A 25,737-nucleotide genomic window follows, 5' to 3' on the forward strand; every position below is an offset into this window, starting at 1 on the left:
AATTATTGTGATTTTTATACTGTTATATATTAGTAAACAATTAAGTAGAAAGACATCATAGCATTGTTTTGTTTTATATAACAAACAAAAGCTTGATATGTTTACGTATATTTATATTCAGCAAATAAATCTTTTAACAGAATTTTAACTTTGCTAGCTGTAATTTTATTAAGCCTGTTATATATTTGATTTAAATTATGTGAAAGAAATGTTTGATGCAAATGTGTTGACTGCAGTTTTTTCATGTTCAATTTTATTTCATTCTTGGTTAAAATGATAAACTTAGTTAATTAATTTAGTTGGTATTTATTAGGCTTTAAGTTTTTTAATTAGTAAGTTAAATGAATCATTTAAAAAAATATTAAAATAAGAAATGTAGTTATGTATCCGGATATTATAAAAAAATAAGTATTAAAATTTGATATTTTGGTTGCCACACACTCAAATAATTAAGGATATTTTTTGATAATTTGGGCTTATCCAAGGTATATATTTTTTAATATAAAATGAAAATAGCTTCAGAAGAGTTTTTACACACTTATGATAACTAAGAATATTTCAAAAATAAAGAAAATCTCCGCTGGAATCAAAACTATTTAGTTTTTCTAATAGGAATTTAACAGAGTTTTAATTTTAGGCCAGTAACTAAGGTTAAGGTAATTATTACTATTTAAAATGTTGTTTTAAAGTTTAGAGAAACAAACTAGATTTTTTTTTACTTCTTGTTTAAAAATGAGTGTTAAGTTTACCTAACAAACATACACATAATTTTTACACAATCCATCAAGTTTAAACCAGCCTTGTTTGATATTTCTTAAAACTCAGGCTAGCTTTATTATATATAGTTTTAATTATTTAATAATTTATAAACATTTTAGTATTTTTTCTTATCTTTATTTCTGTTATTGTTTAATTATATTTCAGTTTTCAATTACACTATTTTTTTATAAATGTAAAATTTTATAAATAAGTTTTACAAGTACTTTATATAACACAGACTAACTTTGAATACTTACAACTCTGTTAACAGTTTAAATAAAAATATTCCAGTACTATTAAATATAGTTCTTATAATAACATTTAAAAATTAATTTTCTTCAGTTGAGTTTTTTTTTTAATTTGTTTAACTTATACATTTTTAGATTTGATTAAAAAAAAATCAGGTTGAAATATTTTATTGCTAAGTAGTTTCAAATAATTTTATTAAACATAAAATTCATAAATAACAAATTAGGCCAATGAACAAAACTAAATATTTTAACAAAATATTTTGTGATTATTTTAAACTTATACTTACTTTTTAAGATTACTAAATGTTTATTATCCTATAGTATAGTGAATAATATAATTATCATTATATTTGTATTTTTAATAGAGTTGATTATATTAAATAAGACATTATCAGCTGTCTTGCCGAGTGTTAAAAAAAATTCTGACGTCACTGATCAATGCCAGTAAATAGTTGTTCATGCTTCCATGTCTAAACCCTAGTAGATTAAAGAATGAAAATTTCTCGGTTGTGACTGAGACGGTTGTTTCGCCCTAATCAGGACGAAAACTGGTCTCAGAATACCGGAAACTAGTGGTCTGATAGTCGTGCTGGTATGACCAATCTAATGTTTACTGATGTTCAAATAATGCTTATTATTATCAATTTTTTTGATTACAACTTAAACTTAAATAAGTACAGACGCAACTTTTTCTAGAAACGTTAGCGCTGACTTGTACAAAGATGCTTATTTATATGTAGAAAAAAAATGGTATAGAAAAAAAAATTGAACAGTAAGAATTTATCAGTAAAATAACTAGAGCATGAAATTTTAAGTTCAAACAAGCTTAAATTTAGTAAAAATTTATTGAACTTCTTAGTTCTGGCATTTATACAAAACAGTTTTAATAGAAAAAATAGGATAAGCTGGTTTTAAGTTTTGTACAAAAATTTAAAACAAATATTTTAGTATAATTTTCAAATATTTCAGTTTATGTGGGGATATTAATTATTTTAAATGTTTTTAATTTTATAAAACTCAGGTTTACTTGTAAAATAGTTAAAAACTCAGGATAGTTTAAAGTTTATAAAAAAATTTACGGTGATTTTCGAAATTTCAGATTAATTTTTATCAGTACATTTAAAATAGACTTTTGTTTTTTTCTAGCATACTTACTAAATGAACTAGTTTAATCAATAATAACAATCTTAATTTTATAGTCTGATTTCTATTTTAGTTTCAGGAAAAACTTAGGCTAGTTTTATTCAGGCTTCAAAAAAAGAAAATCTCTAAATATTAAAATGGTGTTAACATTTTTATTAAGATCTAAGGATAAAAAATTACATTTTTTTGATTAATTTTTTTTTTAATTTTTACCATAAATAATTAGTGCTTACAACAAAAATAATATCAGAAGTAGCTAAATACAAGATAAGAAGCTACTTAATTTAGTATATATTAATAAATCAATACATATAAAAAGAAAGTATAAACTTTCCTGGTAGTACAGTATGTTTTATTAGAAGTGCAATGTCAATTACTTTACTCTTTTTATAAAAATTAAAATTGTAATAAACAAATAAATAAAAATATAAGAGCTTATTGTGATAGGTATTTCAAATATACTATAAAAAAATTTTTAAATTAATGCTATTTTCTTTAGATATACCCTTTTCCGTTAAACTAGTTTCTGTATAACATAGCTTATTTGTAATTTGTTAAATTTAGATAACTGTAATTAGATAACTTAATTGATAAATATAAATTTTATTCAACACAGTCAAATATTAATCAACACAGTTATTCATAAATTCCCTCAAATAATTAGTTGAAGTAAATTATAAAATACTGCATTTTACTATAATCCTGATTCTAATATATTTATAGAATTTTGCAGTGTTAAAAGATACTCTTTTATTTAATATTTTATAGTAATATGTATATGTTTTATACTACTCATAGTTTGATATATAAAGTTTAAATAAATGTTTAATGTTTTATTTATTTTTAGGTTTTAACTAGTTTTTAGTATTTTTAATTATAAAAAAACTGTTTTGTTTCAGCTTTAAAAATAAACATTAAAGTATTTAGTGTTAGTCATGTACAAGTTAGTAGATAAATTCAGGAGAAATGCTCAAAATAGTTTTAAAGAAAATATTGCAAAATCTTCAATAGAAAATTTTAAACAAGGTAAGAATAAAAGTAATAACTCAGCTTTAAAGAAAATTATGAATTATTACAGTTCATTTTTAATCGGAGCTAGTTTCAAAAAATGCTTAAAAAAAATTTTAAACTTGATTGTTAAATAAATTTATTTAGATGTTTTCAAAAGCAATCTTGAATTTCATATGCTTACGAATTTGTACAGTACTATTTAACTCTTAAAATTTAAATAAAGTTTTGTTTATGTTGATTCTAGCGAAACAAGTTCACTGTAATAATACAAAATTGCAAAGTACTCTATATTTTTAAGCTACACAAAAAAAAGTGTCAACAATATAAAGTAATAAGCAAGTAAAATTAAGAATAATTACTATATCTACAGTATTAACAAAAATATTCCATAGTAATTAATCTTAGTTTTAATAAACACATATAAATGCCAAATTTAGATTTTATTCTTTACTAATAGTATTTATGTTTTAAAGTGGTCAAGAAGCATGTGTAAGTTTAATGAAGAAAATTTATTATAAAAAAGTTCATCATTTTTATTCTTTTTCAAAATTTCATTTCTTAAATGAGTTTAAACACAATAACAAAAAGCTTTTACTTAAACTAGTTATATAACATATATTTTTTAAACAAGAAATAAAAACTCATGATTCAATAAAAAACTTAAAGATACTGCAGCAAAAATATTTTGTTACAATTTACATGTATCATATTTTAAATCTTTTTTTTTACGTTAAGTTTCCTTTCATAAGGAGAAATAAGTTACGTAACAGTTATTATAACAGTTTAATAATCTATTAAAAAACTAAAAAATTATTTCTATGTCAGAAAATATTTATTTAAGTTTAAAATGTACATGAAAAAATTAAAATTTGACTGAAAGAACTTAAGTTTAACAAACATATAAACAACTTAAAACTAAGATTTTATAATCAAATTTTCTGTTATAGATAAAACGAAGACTAAAGAAAATAAACTAGCGGTAGCTTTAAAACTGAATAAGTTGATGTTTAACAAAGAAGGTAATTTAGAGATATCCGACTTAATAAGGAAAAAAATAAACAAAGACAACCTTCTTACCTTTTATAGTTTAGCTAAATACTACAATCTGGCTACTATTTCTGAGTCATCCCTGCTTTATATAGAACGTTGTTTTCCAATGGTTGTCGGAACTCAAAACTTTTTACATTTAAACTTTAGTTCTGTTGCAAAAATACTTGAAAGTTCTGAGTTGAATATTCACTCAGAAGTTGAAGTATTTTATGCAGTAGTTACTTGGTTAAAACACAACAGTAAACAACGTATCAAATATGCAAAACAGTTGCTACTAAAAGTTCGATTTCCTTTGCTTTCAGAACATGCATTGAAATATATTTCAAATTGTTACTCAATATTCAGTAAAAACCACGAGTGTGCTAAAATATTGAAAGAAGTTGATATAAACCGTCTTGAAAACAATAGAAGTATTTGTTATACAAATAGATATTGTGGTCAAAATTTGTTTAAATTTTTAATATGCGGTGGTATTATTGGTAAAAGTTGGTGGGGTGAGGTTGTAAATAAGGTAAACCAAGTAAGTGGAAATGATTTAAACAAAACAAAAGTTCTTTCTTCAATGGCTAACAAGAGAGAAAATTTTGAAGCTGTTTGTTTAAAAGGAGAAGTTTACGTATTTGGTGGTCGTGACAATGAAGGTAATTTGGTGAAATCAGTTGAAAAATATTCACCTTCTAGTAATAGATGGAGTAAAGTTACTAGTATGTTCGATAATCGTTTAAGATTTTGTGCTTGTGCATTTATGGATGAAATATATGTTTTTGGAGGTTGTTGCCCTCAAAACTATGAAACAACTAATTCGTGTTTACAATTCGATACAAAAAACAACAGTTGGAAAGAAGTTTCTAAAATGAAACAAGCAAGAAGTGATTCAGCATGTGTAGTTTTCCAAGGAAATATTGTAGTTTCAGGTGGATGTGATAACAATGATAATACTTTGAAATCCGTAGAATTATATGATGTATTTGCTAATAAATGGACATTGATGCCTAATATGATAAATAATCATGATTTTCATAGTTTAGTTGTTGTGTTAGATAAGCTATTTGTTATTGGTTATGAATTAGACAGTTGCGAAATGTTTGACAACGTTTGTAAGAAATTTGTTTCTCTCAAGCATCCACCGAGTATTTATTTTAATAAGTCTGTGGCAATAGGTAAGAAAATTGTTGTTTTTAAAGAAAACAGTTTATCAATAATTTGTTATGATGTTGATAAAGATAAATGGTCTGAAGAACCATGTGAAGTAACAAAAGAATTTAAAGGCTTTTCTTGTGTGAAGTTTCCGTTGTATTAATTTATTGTGTAAGTATAAGCTGTTTAGTTAGGTTTAATATTATATATTTAATATATAGATTAGAAATGGTTTTTTATGTATTGATAAGCATATTTTAAATAATAAATTCATAATTAATTATAATAAAGTGTGTTTTTATTAATAATCTGATAAGCACTCAAAATGGAAAATTAAGTTCTTTTAAAACTTTCATTGCAGTCATTGTCGAAACAAATATATTTTGTTGAGATATTTTGTTAAAATAGTTAAAACTAGTTTCAAAAAGTATGATTAAAGTTATTTTATATAACTGTTTTTTCACTGAAATATATAAGCAGGAAATATAAATTAGTATGGTAAAATTAAAATACATTTAATTTCTACAGCTAGTTTAAGATTTCTTTATTACTAAAAGTTAATCTTACCGTGTGTGATAAGCAACTTAAGATAACAAAAACTTTTTTGATAAACTTAAAATCAAATTTAGTGATCTAATTGAATAAACAAACTTTGTGAGTTAAATAATGACTATTTTAGAAACAAGCATTTAAAAAATCTTTTTTTTTTATACAGTATCGGCTAAGCAACTATCAAAAACTAACTACTTTGAAATTTTTTATTTAAAACATCCGAGCATTAAAAACAAGTTTTTGCATCGAGAAATTTGAAATTAAAAACATTTATTTTATTTCTTCAAGGTCACATTTTTTAATTCTTTAAGCAGTTTTAGTTTAATTGTTGAATTTAATTGAGCTTGACATGATCTCCTTTAATATGAATTAAAACAAGAAAAATCTGAAGAAGAATACATGTACAGCATAAATAAATAAAAATATTGATTAAAAATACTAAACAAGCTTTCAAACAGATGATCTAAACTTAACTTATACTAAACATCTAAATATAAATAAGAAAATGTTTTTTGTCTACGAACTTATTATACAAACTAAACCATTTACATATCTATTTTTAAATATTACTTATTAAAAATAATCTTTGCAAACTAATTAGCTCGCTCTTATTTAAAATTTTCACTAATATTTTAACTTTCAACTAAAATAAATTCGTACCTGTTTGTATTATAAAAAATTAAAACATATTTTTAACATATATAATGATTAAATACTCTGACAAAATACTTAATAACAATTAATATTGTCTTATCATAGTTGCCATTAGAAATTGCTGAGCTTGACCACACAAGACTAAATTTATTAAATTTAAAAAAGCAAAAAAAAAAACCGGAAAAACTTGCTGTTAACCAAGCTTAAATAGCTAATATAAGATTGTTATAAAAAATTACAAAATATGTAGCTGGACTAAAAAGAACTACAATTTTTTGACTACAAATTTAAAAAAAAAATTGTGATTTGAAGACATATTTATAGTAATATAAATAGAAATTTCACAGTTACTTAATTTTTTTTTTAAAGTGACTTTAAGATCACAAAATAAAGTAGTAAATTAAAATACAGGAGGGGATGTTGGAATTTTTGAATACCAATTTAGAGAGATACACATTGTAGATTTATAGTTTATTAAATGAATTTACGACTGTTTCGACTTTTCATTAAGTCTTTTCTTTCCATTTAGTTGTTTTAAACTTAACTTTTAGTTACTTAGCACAAATTTTTATTTGAAAACGACTAATGAAAAGTTGATACAGTGTCAAAATCATTTAATAAACTATAAACCTACACTCTATATTTCTCTAAATTGGAATTTGTAAATAGTAAACATATTCAGCGAAATCACAAAAGTTTAATTATTATAAATAGCTCTGAAAGGGCAGAAAAGTTACCAAAATATATTTTTTAATTTTATATATTTATTAAGCTATTAATAAACAAAAAAAAATTGAGGTGTATGGCAATTCCTCATTGCTTAAACTTGAATTTAAAACATAATTAAAATTTTAAACATATTAATTAATTTCGTTTAACTCTTCTTCAGAATAATATTGCTAAAAACTATTTATATGATAGAGTAATTTTAGTTTGAAAAGTCCAGCTAAAAATAATTACGTCATAAAGTAAAAAAGTCTGATTATTATTCAGAAGAAGAGCTAAACGAAATTAATAATTAAACTTTTTTCGAAAATGAGTGAGTTATGTTTAAACCTTTTAGTTAAAATCAGTACCTAAACAAACTATTCAAAAACATGATTAGTGTAAATTATTCTAATTGGCAATTATAGAGACTAAAACGATTTAGCATACCTTAATCAAGTATACATTAAAAATTTAGTTCTAAAAATAAGCACCTGTGTATGTTAGTGAGCAATGCATAGGAATCAAATAAGTTTTGTAAGAATTAGTTAAAAAAAAAAAAAAATTTACGGTTTATGAGAATTAAAATTCAAAAATGTCAAGTTACGACAATAAAAATTCTTAAAAAAATTTTTAAGACAATATTTAAAAAGTAATATATGTTTAAAAAAAAATAATAAACACATATGTAAGTATTATTAATATCTACCAACCATTTTTTTCCTTTTTGCAAAGTTTTTAAAAGTTTTTCAGTCTTTAAAAATTTCGAAAAACTACTATGATTTAAATTTAATTTAGCCATATCTGAAAAGAAACAATAGACATTTTGTAAAACGAAAAGAATAGTAGAATGTAAATTTTTATAAGACCTGCTACAGACTTGTTAAAATGCTAAGAGTTACTGCAGTAATTCAGCAATGAAGCGTATAAACTTCGATTTGTTTTTAAGTTGGTAATTTAATGTTCGAGTAAACAAAGCAGTGCTTTATAACGTGTTCAGACCTACATATACCAAATTAACACATGTCGATAATAGTAAGACCTACATAAACCTATATAACAATAAACGGTTTATTTAAATTTCAGTAGTATACTGACAACTATTTGAATTGTGGTCCTTCAAAACAATTCTAAAGAATTTTAACTGTCGAAATTTAAATTGTTTGAAATTGAATTGTTATGCACCTAAAATGTATACTGAACATACTCAATTTATGTCATATATTGTTTTAATGGTGACTTTACAGTGAACATTTTGAAATATTTTATGTAGAAAAAGTAGGAGTAGAAAATTATGCCTAAATTAACTTTTATAATTAAATGTTTGCTTTTCTTTGAGTCAAAAAACACTGTTCTGAGTGATCTTAAAATGTTCTTATTCTCCTTTTTCATTAAATTCTCAGAAACTTTTTTTTTCTTTACCATATCAACAAAATCAGGTCCTTAAACAAAACTGGCTCGAAAAATAAAATCGAGAAAACAACTGGTCGGAGATATTTTGAAATCTAAAAACTATCCTGAGCATTTTATAATAAATTAAACTGGCCTGGATCATACTAAGACATTCGGAATATTCTGAGTTTCTTGAGTGTGTGGCAATCCTGGTGTTAGTTAAAAATATTTTCATAAAAGTGCATGAGTTTACGTACATAAATGAGCATATAAATTAACTTGTGTGCACTGAAAGCTTTACTTAAAAAAAAAAGACTATTTTTAAATAAAAAACGTTTTACCTTATATCATATCTTTTATTTGTTTAGAAAGATTATGTGCACAGTTAAACATAACAAGCATCCGTGTACATAAGTGTGCACAGAAAAATTAAAAACATATACTGAACCTAATAATTGAATACCTTATGTTTTTTTTTTATTCTGTTTGAATTGTGTCTGTCAAGCATTTAAATAAGATGAAAGTTAAAAACATTTATAGTAGAAAATTATGCTTTTTAACTTAAACTAAATTTATTAAAAGTTAAAAATGTTAAAATGAGTATATGTCTACATTGATGTGCATAGAAAGCAATTTAAAGTGCTGTGAAATGTACTTTTAAAAGTGAAAAGTGTTCTGAAAAAATTATCATCTTATGTCAAATTCGTATCTTGTTTGAATGGTATCGGTACACTCTTGAATATAATTTAAAATAATAGAACTACAAATAAAATATTGCAAAATTACATTTAATTTAAGTATTAGTAAAAAAAAACTATTTTAAAAATATTCTTATGTTTACATTGGTGTTTATGGGACTAAATTCAAAGTTCATAAAAAGCTTATGTAAAAAAAACAAAAGGTGTTGTTTCAAATGGGTTTGTGCATACTTACATATAATATATAGTTATAATGTGTCTATAGGAAAAACTTAATGTAAATTACGTGTTACAAAAAAAAATCAAGTTTTAAGAAAGTATTTATTACTTAAATTATATTCATCGCACTTAGAAAATGCAATACATTTGCTCTTAGTTTTTTTATATAATAAGAATGTATTACATAACTAAACTTTTTAATACTTATAAAACTTTGTTTTTTTGTCAGTTGTTATTGTAAGAAGCTATTATCTAAACAGAGAAAAAAACTAAATCTCTTTTTTTCACAGATTTAAGCCTAAGCAGAAAAAATGACAATGATTTCAAAGTTTTATACAGGGACGTAAAAATAAATTAATCAAATTACAGCAAATCCACGAAAAAATTAAATATATTTTCGTGGAGCGGGCAACATTTACATGCTTGCGGACCGCACTCCATTTAAAAAAAGTGCTCGCGGGCCGCAGGTTTACCTTTTGAGGGCCGCAATTTGCCGACCCTTACACTAGGATTTATTAGGTGATTAGTGGTATAAGGAAAAAATCAAATAACAACAATGCATAACCAGACAATAAATACTTTTCAAATGTGGTCATTGTGTAGAAAAATTAACGAATTGGCTAAATATTTTTTTGAATTAATTATGGGAACTGGTTTAATCAATTTTGCGTTTTCATTTGACAATTAGTTTAAAACATACTCAAAAAGTTTTTGAATCAAAATTGACTTATTACTTAAACAAATGTTAGTTGTTTCAAACGACATACAGAAAATTTGAATAAATGTTAAAATAACTGTGGACCATCGTTTATTTAAACCTCTTAGCCTTAAAACAGGGATGTGCAAACTTTAATACCAGAGTGTTAAAAGGTACTACATTGCCGGTTAAAAGTAGCTTGTAAACAGAACAATCGTTATTTCAGCACGTATTTTATTACATTTCTCAAATCTTGTACAGATACAAAAATTAGATCAGATATAAAATCTTTCAAACATGATACTAAAACTAGCATGTAATATAAAATGATTAAGGGACAAATATCCACGAAGTGTCATTATTGCACGAGGGTTTACTTTAGCAGGTAAAGTAACTTTTGCACAAAAGTAAAAAAAATATTAAGTATTATAAAAGTTACCGATCGACAGTAATAGTAACATAAAAATATATGTCTATCAAAATTTAAAAAAGGTTAACTTTTAAACACAAAATATTATCGACTAAGGGTAAAGGTTGTTAATGATTAAAATATAAATTAAAGTTAAAAAAATCATTCCTTGCATAAGTGTCCTCTTATGCAAATTAGACATAATTCATATGAAATATTTGAATTATTATGTGACTTATTTACAGTTGTAATAAACAAAACTTAGCTTAATAAACAGCAGGATAAAAATTTGTTTGGCTAAATAGCTGATAAACCTTTGGTTTGAAATGAAAATAACAATGACAATGAAAAAGAAATTGGAATACATGATTAACGTTTTATCTATAAATATGCAACAACTTTTAAATATATTTGAATTGTCACCACTGTTAAAATACTTTTATCTATTAGAGAATTAATTTTTAGACAGATTACTTGAGAACTTAATTATTGAAACGGGTCTGAATTGCACGTAGTCAAATTTGCAAGAGGGAACAAAATTGTATGAAGTCAATGTTGGGTAAAAAACTAAAAGATAGTTTCCAAAAAAAAGTTACTAACTGAGGGTAAAAGTGATAGTAATGAAAATTGTGATAAAAAATAAAATAATGATTTACAGACCGAGGGTAAACAGTAACAGTGATAGTAAAAAAAATATATAAATTACAAAACAAACTACTTACCGACCGAGTGTAACAAAAAAATAAGCCATTCAAAAATATCTCAGCTCAAAATTGACTGCTCGTGCAAAAGACCCTTCGTGCAATTTCGTCCCCTCGTTCAAGATTGACAGCTACCTCTTAATAATATGTACGCTGATTAATTATAAATATTATAACTAGTTCGACCACTAATAAAATTGTATCTTTTAAAGTTGGTTAGATGAGTACTTATTTCCTAAAAACTTGAATTGTTTTATTAAATATCAATTACATAAATTGAATTAAACTTCTAATAAATACAAAACGACGGAAGCTTGAATTGAAAGTTGTGGAAAATATTATATTTAAAAATTCATTAATTGAATATTTTCTAAAATCATTGTCTCCTAAATTTATGTCAACCCTAACGTTGCTAGAAAAAAAACTTATAGTCATTAAACTTTTATTAAAAAATAAAATTTAAGTTATTTTTGTAATAAAATAAATTCAAAAGGATCTGGCCAACAGACAACTGATTATTTTAATTTGGCCCGCCGACTAATAGTACTGCGTAAGCAGGTTAACAAAAAACAAGTTTGTGTAATACATGTATATTAGGGCGCATATGCTGTAACAAAACTATTAAATTTTTGAGTCGCAGAATGATAATTCATATAGCTTCTTAAATAACATAAAAAGCACAACATAAATAGTATTAGCTTTCTAGGTTTTTACCACCGTGGATTACTTTACATTATCTAAAACAATCCCTTATTGAGATGAACTGGGCCTTTAAAATTAAACTTTTAAGTTTTTAGTTGCGGATTTTAAAATGACTTGAAGAAAATTTTACGGAGAAAGTTGCTGATTTTCTCAAAAAAAAAACGAATAATGATTAAAAATTAAAAAAAAACCAAAAAATTACTTAATAAAATTTCTTCAAATCGCCTTAAAAGGGTTTGAATGTGTTTTTATAAGATTGATGCACAAATAAAATTTTGCAGCTAAAAACATAAAGGTTGAATTTGTGAGGTTCTATTTAATTTAATTTGGAGATGTTTTTATAAAAAATTAAAGACGGCGCTGAGAGCTAGGAATCTAATACTTTGTGATGTCTATTTAAGTGGTTCTCTACGCTAAAAATTATTTTATTCGGAAAACCGAGGATCGAGGCAACAGATTCACCCTATTAAATTTATTTATACATAATATAATTATATTACAATATATGATTTACAGCTAATATATACTTAAATATAAAGACAGTGGAACAAGAATGAAAATGTATTTTTTGCTTTAATACTTATAAAACCACAAATGTCTAGTTAATTTTTTTATTTAACTTTTATAAACAACAAAAAAAATAATTCGTCATCCAATTTATTAAAACATTTTATATATTTTAACAAAAAGTTTCAATAACAAGGTATCTTCACAAAAGAAACATATTTGAGATCTTTTGTCACTTTAAATTTTTCTTTAGACCACTCATCTTTATCAATATCATAACAAGCTATTGATTTTCTGAGTGTTATAAAAACTAAAATTTTGTTACCTATTGACACACATTAATAATTGATAATAATTGATAATAATATCCTGGTTGACGCTTAATAGCAACAAATTTCCCACTAATCTTGTTAAAAACTTCAGAAGTAGAACTAATTCTACAGTCAATAACAAAAAATTTATCTTTAACAACAACTAAACTGTTAGATCTATGACTATATATCGTATCAAGCATTGATGTCCATTTGTCAGCAAATACATCATATGATTCTACTGTGTTTTTACGTTTGTCTATCTTCACCACCAGAAACTACAATATTTTTTTGAAAAACTGAAGAAGTGGCGTTTGTTCTTGCATTCTTTCTTCCACGAACTTTTTTCAGAGATTTATCGTTTGAATTAAATTGAAAGCAAAAATCTGTATCTACAATATCACCATTATCATTATCACTGTATCCACTAATAATAAGAACACTTTCCATAAATGCACAAGCACAAAAGTTTTCACGTTTATCGGACATATTAGTTACTACACTCCATTTATTAGAAAAAAGGTAAAAATTTTTCAATGGACATTATATTAGAACGATAAATATCACGACCATCAAATACGTAAACTTCTCCTTTTAAACAAACAGCTTTTGAATTCATTCACTCAATTGTCATTGAAGAAACTTCTTTAACATTGTTTAAATTGCTTCCATCAACTTGATGTACATTTCTTACAACAAATTGCTTTTCATTTTGTCCACCACATAATAAGATATTAAACTTATTTTGAGTACAATACCTACTTGTACAGTACCTATCTGTTCTCGCCGAAAAAAAAGTTTTCTGGTTTAATGATACTTCTTTAAACGTTTTTCTACATTCGGTGTTTTCAGTAGGCAATAAAGTACAGTCTAATAAATGTTTTAATGTATTATCCGTTAATAAGTGAAATTATATTTTTAGTAACAATTGTTTTGCATATTTGATACGTTCTTCACTGTTGTGTTTCAACGAAGTAATTACTGCATCAAATACTTCAACTTCTGAGAGATATTTAATTCAGAACCGTCGATAATTTTTACAACAACATTAAAATCCTAAGTGTAAGAAGTTTTCAGTTTCAACTAACTTTGGGAAAACTCAAGTTCTATAAAACTCAAGGATGACTCAGAAATAGTAGCTAAGTTGTAACATTCAGCTAAAAAACAAAATGCGACAACATTTTTAACTGTTAGTTTGTCTTGAAGGATTTTGCTTATCTTTATAATTGTATCTTCTTTTTTCAAAAGCTTATTTATTTTTTAAGCTAAAACGATTTCATGATCTTTTGTATTATATGCATCTAGAAAACTAAACATGTACAAGTATTATATTTTTAAAATTGATTGGAATAATTGATACATTTTTTAAACTATAAAACTATATTATTAAAAATAATATTAATGTTTTAAATACATAATGCCGTTATTTTATGCCATACAAATTTTTGTAACTAAAAGTAAAATAAAATGTTCCTTTTATAAATTAAACACTTTAAGTTAGAGTAAGTCTACGAGCAGATTACTGATTGGAGATTTAGCTTGGTACTTGGCTATAAAATTTGTCAACATTCATACAGTAAAAGGAAAAACCAACATAAATATATATTTGGCCCTCTACAACAAATTGAGAAACTAAATTGGATATTCTTTGGTTTAAAATAAAAATCAGATAAAAATGTCTTAAATTACAAAAGAATTAAAAACTGTAACATTTCTAATAGATGAAATTATCTTGATTTCTGTTTAAAAAAAATTTTTTTATTAATCTAAGTTGTGGTTTCTAGACTTATTTATGGTAATCTTTGTTAATTGCAAAAAAAACAACTATAAATAAGTGGTTCATTATATCGAAACAACTAGAAGGGTATTTTAAACTAAACTTTGTTAAACTCTATTTTTCTTGTGTTAATTTAACACATTTTAAAAATTTTATTAAATATATAGTAACTTAAAAACAAATAATTTTAACTATTACTCATATTTTAAATAAGTAACCTTTTTAACAGTCTCTTGAAAATCAATAATTTTAACATATTAAAGGAAAAAGTCGAAGAGTTCAATAAAATACTTTTATAAATGCTGAGTTAAAAAAGCGGAAATAGACTATATATTCTCATGCTTAAGTACTACTCAAGTATTAAACAGCTCTTTAATAAAGTAACCTGTCACCTAGGTACTCGATTTGAAGACATTCCAAATATGTGTACTCAACCGGCATACCCAGAAATTCTCATTCTTAAGTACTACTAAAGTATTAAACAGCTCGTTAATAAAGTAACCTGTCACATGGGTACTGGATTTGAAGACATTCCGAATATGCGCACTCAACCGGCATACCCAGAAATTTTCATTCTTAAGTACTACTCAAGTATTAAACAGCTCGTTAATAAAGTCACCTGTCACCTGGGTACTCGATTTGAAGACATTCCGAATATGCGCACTCAAGCGGCATACCCAGAAATTCTCATTCTTAAGTACTAATCAAGTATTAAACAGCTCGTTAATAAAGTAACCTGTCACCTGGGTACTCGATTTGAAGACATTCCGAATATGCGCACTCAACCGGCATACCCAGAAATTCTCATTCTTAAGTACAACTCAAGTATTAAACAGCTCGTTAATAAAGTAACCTGTCACCTGGGTACTCGATTTGAAGACATTCCGAATAAGCGCACTCAACAGGCATACCCAGAAATTCTCATTCTTAAGTACTACTCAAGTATTAAACAGCTCGTTAATAAAGTAACCTGTCACCTGGGTACTCGATTTGAAGACATTCCGAATATGCGCACTCAACCGGCATACCAAGAAATTTTCATTCTTAAGTACTACTCAAGTATTAAACAGCTCGTTAATAAAGTCACCTGTCACCTGGGTACTCGATTTGATGACATTCCGAATATGTGTACCCAACCGGCATACCCAAAAATTCTTATTCTTAAGTACTACTCAAGTATTAAACAGCTCGTTAATAAAGTAACCTGTCACCTAGGTACTCGATTTGAAGACATTCCGAATATGCGCACTCAACCGGCATACCCAGAAATTTTCATTCTTAAGTACTACTCAAGTATTAAACAGCTCGTTAATAAAGTCACCTGTCACCTGGGTACTCGATTTGAAGACATTCCGAATATGCGCACTCGACCGGCATACCCAGAAATTCTCATTCTTAAGTACTAATCAAGTATTAAACAGCTCGTTAATAAGGTAACCTGTCACCTGGGTACTCGATTTGATGACATTCCGAATATGCGCACTCAACCGGCATACCCAGGTATTCTCATTCTTAAGTACTACTCAAGTATTAAACAGCTCGTTAATAAAATAACCTGTCACCTGGGTACTCGATTTGAAGATATTCCGAATATGCGCACTTAACTGGCATACCCAGAAATTCTCATTCTAAAGTACTACTCAAGTATTAACCAGCTCGTTAATAAAGTAACCTGTCACCTGGGTACTCGATTTGAAGACGTTCCGAATATGTGTACCCAACCGGCATACCCAGAAATTCTTATTCTTAAGTACTACTCAAGTATTAAACAGCTCGTTAATAAAGTAACCTGTCACCTGGGTACTCGATTTGAAGACATTCCGAATATGCGCACTCAACCGGCATACCAAGAAATTTTCATTCTTAAGTACTACTCAAGTATTAAACATCTCGTTAATAAAGTCACCTGTCACCTGGGTACTCGATTTGAAGACATTCCGAATATGCGCACTCATCCGGCATACCCAGAAATTCTCTTTTTTAAGTACTACTCAAGTATTAAAAAGCTCGTTAATAAAGTCACCTGTCACCTGGGTACTCGATTTGAAGACATTCCGAATATGCGCACCCAACCGGCATACCCAGAAATTCTCATGCTTAAGTACTACTCAAGTATTAAACAGCTCGTTAATAAAGTAACCTGTCACCTAGGTACTCGATTTGAAGACATTCCGAATATGCGCACTCAACCGGCATACCCAGAAATTTTCATTCTTAAGTACTACTCAAGTATTAAACAGCTCGTTAATAAAGTAATCTGTCACCTGCGTACTCGATTTGAAGACATTCCGAATATGCGCACTCAACCGGCATACCCAGAAATTCTAATTCTTAAGTACTACTCAAGTATTAACCAGCTCGTTAATAAAGTAACCTGTCACCTGGGTACTCGATTTGAAGACATTCCGAATATGTGTACCCAACCGGCATACCCAGAAATTCTTATTCTTAAGTACTACTCAAGTATTAAACAGCTCGTTAATAAAGTAACCTGTCACCTGGGTACTCGATTTGAAGACATTCCGAATATGCGCACTCAACCGGCATACCAAGAAATTTTCATTCTTAAGTACTACTCAAGTATTAAACAGCTCGTTAATAAAGTCACCTGTCACCTGGGTACTCGATTTGAAGACATTCCGAATATGCGCACCCAACCGGCATACCCAGAAATTCTCATGCTTAAGTACTACTCAAGTATTAAACAGCTCGTTAATAAAGTAACCTGTCACCTAGGTACTCGATTTGAAGACATTCCGAATATGCGCACTCAACCGGCATACCCAGAAATTTTCATTCTTAAGTACTACTCAAGTATTAAACAGCTCGTTAATAAAGTAATCTGTCACCTGCGTACTCGATTTGAAGACATTTCGAATATGTGCACTCAACCGGCATACCGAGGTATTTTCATTCTTAAGTACTACTCAAGCATTAAACAGCTCGTTAATAAAGTAACCTGTCACCTGGGTACTCGATTTGGAGACATTCCGTATATGCGCACTCAACCGGCATACTCAGAAATTCTCATTCTTAAGTACTACTCAAGTATTAAACAGCTCGTTAATAAAGTAACCTGTCACCTGGGTACTCGATTTGAAGACATTCCGAATATGCGCACTCAACCGGCATACCCAGAAATTCTCATTCTTAAGTACTACTCAAGTATTAAACAGCTCGTTAATAAAGTAACCTGTCACCTGGGTACTCGATTTGAAGACATTCCGAAATGCGCACTCAACCGGCATACCCAGAAATTCTCATTTTTAAGTACTACTCAAGTATTAAACAGCTCGTTAATAAAGTAACCTGTCACCTGGGTACTCGATTTGAAGACATTCCGAATATGCGCACTCAACCGGCATACCCAGAAATTTTCATTCTTAAGTACTACTCAAGTATTAAACAGCTCGTTTATAAAGTAACCTGTCACCTGGGTACTCGATTTGAAGCCATTCCGAATATGCGCACTCAACCGGCATACCCAGAAATTTTCATTTTTAAGTACTACTTAAGTATTAAACAGCTTGTTAATAAAGTAACCTGTCACTTGGGTACTCGATTTGAAGACATTCTAAATATGTGTACTCAACCGGCATACCCAGAAATTCTCATTCTTAAGTACTACTCAAGTATTAAACAGCTCGTTAATAAAGTAACCTGTCACCTGGGTACTCGATTTGAAGACATTCCGAATATGCGCACTCAACCAGCATACCCAGGTATTCTCATTCTTAAGTACTACTCAAGTATTAAACAGCTCGTTAATAAAGTAACCTGTCACCTGGGTACTCGATTTGAAGATATTCCGAATATGCGCACTCAACCGGCATACCTAGAAATTCTCATTCTTAAGTACTACTTAAGTATTAAACAGCTCGTTAATAAAGTAACCTGTCACCTGGGTACTCGATTTGAAGACATTCCGGATATGTGTACCCAACCGGCATATCCAGAAATTCTAATTCTTAAGTACTACTAAAGTATTAAACAGCTCGTTAATAAAGTAACCTGTCACCTGGGTACTCGATTTGAAGACATTCCGAATATGCGCACTCAACCGGCATACCAAGAAATTTTCATTCTTAAGTACTACTCAAGTATTAAACAGCTAGTTAATAAAGTCACCTGTCACCTGGGTACTCGATTTGAAGACATTCCGAATATGCGCACCCAACCGGCATACCCAGAAATTCTCATGCTTAAGTACTACTCAAGTATTAAACAGCTCGTTAATAAAGTAACCTGTCACCTAGGTACTCGATTTGAAGACATTCCGAATATGTGCACTCAACCGGCATACCGAGGTATTCTCATTCTTAAGTACTACTCAAGCATTGAACAGCTCGTTAATAAAGTAACCTGTCACCTGGGTACTCGATTTGAAGACATTCCGAATATGTGTATCGAACCGGCATACCCAGAAATTCTCATTCTTAAGTACTACTCAAGCATTGAACAGCTCGTTAATAAAGTAACCTGTCACCTGGGTACTCGATTTGGAGACATTCCGTATATGCGCACTCAAGCGGCATACTCAGAAATTCTCATTCTTAAGTACTACTCAAGTATTAAACAGCTCGTTAATAAAGTAACCTGTCACCTGGGTACTCGATTTGAAGACATTCCGAATATGCGCACTCAACCGGCATACCCAGAAATTCTCATTCTTAAGTACTACTCAAGTATTAAACAGCTCGTTAATAAAGTAACCTGTCACCTGGGTACTCGATTTGAAGACATTCCGAATATGCGCACTCAACCGGCATACCCAGAAATTTTCATTTTTAAGTACTACTTAAGTATTAAACAGCTCGTTAATAAAGTAACCTGTCACCTGGGTACTCGATTTGAAGACATTCCAAATATGTGTACTCAACCGGCATACCCAGAAATTCTCATTCTTAAGTACTACTCAAGTATTAAACAGCTCGTTAATAAAGTAACCTGTCACCTGGGTACTCGATTTGAAGACATTCCGAATATGCGCACTCAACCAGCATTACCAGGTATTCTCATTCTTAAGTACTACTCAAGTATTAAACAGCTCGTTAATAAAGTAACCTGTCACCTGGGTACTCGATTTGAAGACATTCCGAATATGCGCACTCAACCGGCATACCCAGAAATTCTCATTCTTAAGTACTACTCAAGTATTAAACAGCTCGTTAATAAAGTAACCTGTCACCTGGGTACTCGATTTGAAGACATTCCGAATATGTGTTCCCAACCGGCATACCCAGAAATTCTCATTCTTAAGTACTACTCAAGTATTAAACAGCTCGTTAATAAAGTAACCTGTCACCTGGGTACTCGATTTGAAGACATTCCGAATATGCGCACTCAACCGGCATACCCAGAAATTTTCATTCTTAAGTACTACTCAAGTATTAAACAGCTCGTTAATAAAGTCACCTGTCACCTGGGTACTCGATTTGAAGACATTCCGAATATGCGCACCCAACCGGCATACCCAGAAATTCTCATTCTTAAGTACTACTAAAGTATTAAACAGCTCGTTAATAAAGTAACCTGTCACATGAGTACTCGATTTGAAGACATTCCGAATATGCGCACTCAACCGGCATACCCAGAAATTTTCATTCTTAAGTACTACTCAAGTATTAAACAGCTCGTTAATAAAGTCACCTGTCACCTGGGTACTCAATTTGAAGACATTCCGAATATGCGCACTCGACCGGCATACCCAGAAATTCTCATTCTTAAGTACTACTCAAGTATTAAACAGCTCGTTAATAAAGTAACCTGTCACCTGGGTACTCGATTTGAAGACATTCCGAATATGCGCACTCAACCAGCATTACCAGGTATTCTCATTCTTAAGTACTACTCAAGTATTAAACAGCTCGTTAATAAAGTAACCTGTCACCTGGGTACTCGATTTGAAGACATTCCGAATATGCGCACTCAACCGGCATACCCAGAAATTCTCATTCTTAAGTACTACTCAAGTATTAAACAGCTCGTTAATAAAGTAACCTGTCACCTGGGTACTCGATTTGAAGACATTCCGAATATGTGTTCCCAACCGGCATACCCAGAAATTCTCATTCTTAAGTACTACTCAAGTATTAAACAGCTTGTTAATAAAGTAACCTGTCACCTGGGTACTCGATTTGAAGACATTCCGAATATGCGCACTCAACCGGCATACCCAGAAATTTTCATTCTTAAGTACTACTCAAGTATTAAACAGCTCGTTAATAAAGTAACCTGTCACCTAGGTACTCGATTTGAAGACATTCCGAATATGCGCACTCAACCGGCATACCCAGAAATTTTCATTCTTAAGTACTACTCAAGTATTAAACAGCTCGTTAATAAAGTCACCTGTCACCTGGGTACTCGATTTGAAGACATTCCGAATATGCGCACCCAACCGGCATACCCAGAAATTCTCATTCTTAAGTACTACTAAAGTATTAAACAGCTCGTTAATAAAGTAACCTGTCACATGAGTACTCGATTTGAAGACATTCCGAATATGCGCACTCAACCGGCATACCCAGAAATTTTCATTCTTAAGTACTACTCAAGTATTAAACAGCTCGTTAATAAAGTCACCTGTCACCTGGGTACTCAATTTGAAGACATTTCGAATATGCGCACTCGACCGGCATACCCAGAAATTCTCATTCTTAAGTACTACTCAAGTATTAAACAGCTCGTTAATAAAGTAACCTGTCACCTGGGTACTCGATTTGAAGACATTCCGAATATGCGCACTCAACCGGCATACCCAGAAATTCTCATTCTTAAGTACTACTCAAGTATTAAACAGCTCGTTAATAAAGTAACCTGTCACCTGGGTACTCGATTTGAAGACATTCCGAATATGTGTTCCCAACCGGCATACCCAGAAATTCTCATTCTTAAGTACTACTCAAGTATTAAACAGCTTGTTAATAAAGTAACCTGTCACCTGGGTACTCGATTTGAAGACATTCCGAATATGCGCACTCAACCGGCATACCCAGAAATTTTCATTCTTAAGTACTACTCAAGTATTAAACAGCTCGTTAATAAAGTAACCTGTCACCTAGGTACTCCATTTGAAGACATTCCAAATATGTGTACTCAACCGGCATACCCAGAAATTCTCATTCTTAAGTACTACTAAAGTATTAAACAGCTCGTTAATAAAGTAACCTGTCACATGAGTACTCGATTTGAAGACATTCCGAATATGCGCACTCAACCGGCATACCCAGAAATTTTCATTCTTAAGTACTACTCAAGTATTAAACAGCTCGTTAATAAAGTCACCTGTCACCTGGGTACTCAATTTGAAGACATTCCGAATATGCGCACTCGACCGGCATACCCAGAAATTCTCATTCTTAAGTACTAATCAAGTTTTAAACAGCTCGTTAATAAAGTAACCTGCCACCTGGGCACTCGATTTGAAGATATTCCGAATATGCGCACTCAACCGGCATACCCAGAAATTGTCATTCCTAAGTACTAATCAAGTATTAAACAGCTCGTTAATAAAGTAACCTGTCACCTGGGTACTCAATTTGAAGACATTCCGAATATGCGCACTCAACCGGTATACCCAGGTATTCTCATTCTTAAGTACTACTCAAGTATTAAACATCTCGTTAATAAAGTAACCTGTCACCTGGGTACTCGATTTGAAGATATTCCGAATATGCGCACTCATCCGGCATACCCAGAAATTCTCATTCTTAAGTACTACTCAAGTATTATACAGCTCGTTAATAAAGTAACCTGTCACCTGGGTACTCGATTTGAAGACATTCCGAATATGCGCACTCAACCGGCATACCCAGAAATTTTCATTCTTAAGTACTACTCAAGTATTAAACAGCTCGTTTATAAAGTAACCTGTCACCTGGGTACTCGATTTGAAGCCATTCCGAATATGCGCACTCAACAGGCATACCCAGAAATTTTCATTTTTAAGTACTACTTAAGTATTAAACAGCTTGTTAATAAAGTAACCTGTCACCTGGGTACTCGATTTGAAGACATTCTAAATATGTGTACTCAACCGGCATACCCAGAAATTCTCATTCTTAAGTACTACTCAAGTATTAAACAGCTCGTTAATAAAGTAACCTGTCACCCGGGTACTCGATTTGAAGACATTCCGAATATGCGCACTCAACCAGCATACCCAGGTATTCTCATTCTTAAGTACTACTCAAGTATTAAACAGCTCGTTAATAAAGTAACCTGTCACCTGGGTACTCGATTTGAAGATATTCCGAATATGCGCACTCAACCGGCATACCCAGAAATTCTCATTCTTAAGTACTACTTAAGTATTAAACAGCTCGTTAATAAAGTAACCTGTCACCTGGGTACTCGATTTGAAGACATTCCGGATATGTGTACCCAACCGGCATATCCAGAAATTCTAATTCTTAAGTACTACTCAAGTATTAAACAGCTCGTTAATAAAGTAACCTGTCACCTGGGTACTCGATTTGAAGACATTCCGAATATGCGCACTAAACCGGCATACCAAGAAATTTTCATTCTTAAGTACTACTCAATTATTAAACAGCTAGTTAATAAAGTCACCTGTCACCTGGGTACTCGATTTGAAGATATTCCGAATATGCGCACTCAACCGGCATACCCAGAAATTCTCATTCTTAAGTACTACTTAAGTATTAAACAGCTCGTTAATAAAGTAACCTGTCACCTGGGTACTCGATTTGAAGACATTCCGGATATGTGTACCCAACCGGCATATCCAGAAATTCTAATTCTTAAGTACTACTCAAGTATTAAACAGCTCGTTAATAAAGTAACCTGTCACCTGGGTACTCGATTTGAAGACATTCCGAATATGCGCACTAAACCGGCATACCAAGAAATTTTCATTCTTAAGTACTACTCAAGTATTAAACAGCTCGTTAATAAAGTAACCTGTCACCTAGGTACTCGATTTGAAGACATTCTGAATATGTGCACTCAACCGGCATACCGAGGTATTCTCATTCTTAAGTACTACTCAAGCATTGAACAGCTCGTTAATAAAGTAACCTGTCACCTGGGTACTCGATTTGGAGACATTCCGTATATGCGCACTCAACCGGCATACTCAGAAATTCTCATTCTTAAGTACTACTCAAGTATTAAACAGCTCGTTAATAAAGTAACCTGTCACCTGGGTACTCGATTTGAAGACATTCCGAATATGCGCACTCAACCGGCATACCCAGAAATTCTCATTCTTAAGTACTACTCAAGTATTAAACAGCTCGTTAATAAAGTAACCTGTCACCTGGGTACTTGATTTGAAGACATTCCGAAATGCGCACTCAACCGGCATACCCAGAAATTCTCATTTTTAAGTACTACTCAAGTATTAAACAGCTCGTTAATAAAGTAACCTGTCACCTGGGAACTCGATTTGAAGACATTCCGAATATGCGCACTCAACCGGCATACCCAGAAATTTTCATTCTTAAGTACTACTCAAGTATTAAACAGCTCGTTTATAAAGTAACCTGTCACCTGGGTACTCGATTTGAAGCCATTCCGAATATGCGCACTTAACCGGCATACCCAGAAATTTTCATTTTTAAGTACTACTTAAGTATTAAACAGCTTGTTAATAAAGTAACCTGTCACCTGGGTACTCGATTTGAAGACATTCTAAATATGTGTACTCAACCGGCATACCCAGAAATTCTCATTCTTAAGTACTACTCAAGTATTAAACAGCTCGTTAATAAAGTAACCTGTCACCTGGGTACTCGATTTGAAGACATTCCGAATATGCGCACTCAACCAGCATACCCAGGTATTCTCATTCTTAAGTACTACTCAAGTATTAAACAGCTCGTTAATAAAGTAACCTGTCACCTGGGTACTCGATTTGAAGATATTCCGAATATGCGCACTCAACCGGCATACCCAGAAATTCTCATTCTTAAGTACTACTTAAGTATTAAACAGCTCGTTAATAAAGTAACCTGTCACCTGGGTACTCGATTTGAAGACATTCCGGATATGTGTACCCAACCGGCATATCCAGAAATTCTAATTCTTAAGTACTACTCAAGTATTAAACAGCTCGTTAATAAAGTAACCTGTCACCTGGGTACTCGATTTGAAGACATTCCGAATATGCGCACTCAACCGGCATACCAAGAAATTTTCATTCTTAAGTACTACTCAAGTATTAAACAGCTAGTTAATAAAGTCACCTGTCACCTGGGTACTCGATTTGAAGACATTCCGAATATGCGCACCCAACCGGCATACCCAGAAATTCTCATGCTTAAGTACTACTCAAGTATTAAACAGCTCGTTAATAAAGTAACCTGTCACCTAGGTACTCGATTTGAAGACATTCCGAATATGTGCACTCAACCGGCATACCGAGGTATTCTTATTCTTAAGTACTACTCAAGCATTGAACAGCTCGTTAATAAAGTAACCTGTCACCTGGGTACTCGATTTGGAGACATTCCGTATATGCGCACTCAACCGGCATACTCAGAAATTCTCATTCTTAAGTACTACTCAAGTATTAAACAGCTCGTTAATAAAGTAACCTGTCACCTGGGTACTCGATTTGAAGACATTCCGAATATGCGCACTCAACCGGCATACCCAGAAATTCTCATTCTTAAGTACTACTTAAGTATTAAACAGCTCGTTAATAAAGTAACCTGTCACCTGGGTACTCGATTTGAAGACATTCCAAATATGTGTACTCAACCGGCATACCCAGAAATTCTCATTCTTAAGTACTACTCAAGTATTAAACAGCTCGTTAATAAAGTAACCTGTCACCTGGGTACTCGATTTGAAGACATTCCGAATATGCGCACTCAACCAGCATTACCAGGTATTCTCATTCTTAAGTACTACTCAAGTATTAAACAGCTCGTTAATAAAGTAACCTGTCACCTGGGTACTCGATTTGAAGACATTCCGAATATGCGCACTCAACCGGCATACCCAGAAATTCTCATTCTTAAGTACTACTCAAGTATTAAACAGCTCGTTAATAAAGTAACCTGTCACCTGGGTACTCGATTTGAAGACATTC

General features: G+C 30.4%; 1 protein-coding gene across 1 annotated transcript; it reads left to right on the forward strand.

Moving 5' to 3' along the window:
- The first annotated feature begins 4,320 nt into the window (after positions 1-4,320).
- On the forward strand, positions 4,321-22,164 carry LOC145842590 (kelch-like protein 25). Its single transcript, XM_082950062.1, has 2 exons — positions 4,321-5,307; positions 22,063-22,164. The coding sequence occupies exons 1-2, from the start codon at positions 4,321-4,323 to the stop codon at positions 22,162-22,164; spliced, it is 1,089 nt and encodes a 362-aa protein (XP_082806188.1).
- Positions 22,165-25,737: the final 3,573 nt, after the last annotated feature.

Source organism: Thalia democratica, chromosome 1 (genome assembly GCF_965202585.1).
Source record: "Thalia democratica chromosome 1, ktThaDemo2.hap1.1, whole genome shotgun sequence".
NCBI lineage: Eukaryota > Metazoa > Chordata > Thaliacea > Salpida > Salpidae > Thalia > Thalia democratica.

Coding starts and splice junctions, on each gene's coding strand:
- LOC145842590 (XM_082950062.1), top strand. CDS start 4,321: ATGGTTGTCGGAACTCAAAACTTTTTACATTTAAACTTTAGTTCTGTT. Junction 5,308..22,062: donor GTTGCGAAATGTTTGACAAC/GTTTGTAAGAAA, acceptor AGTTTTAAACAG/CTCGTTAATAAAGTAACCTG.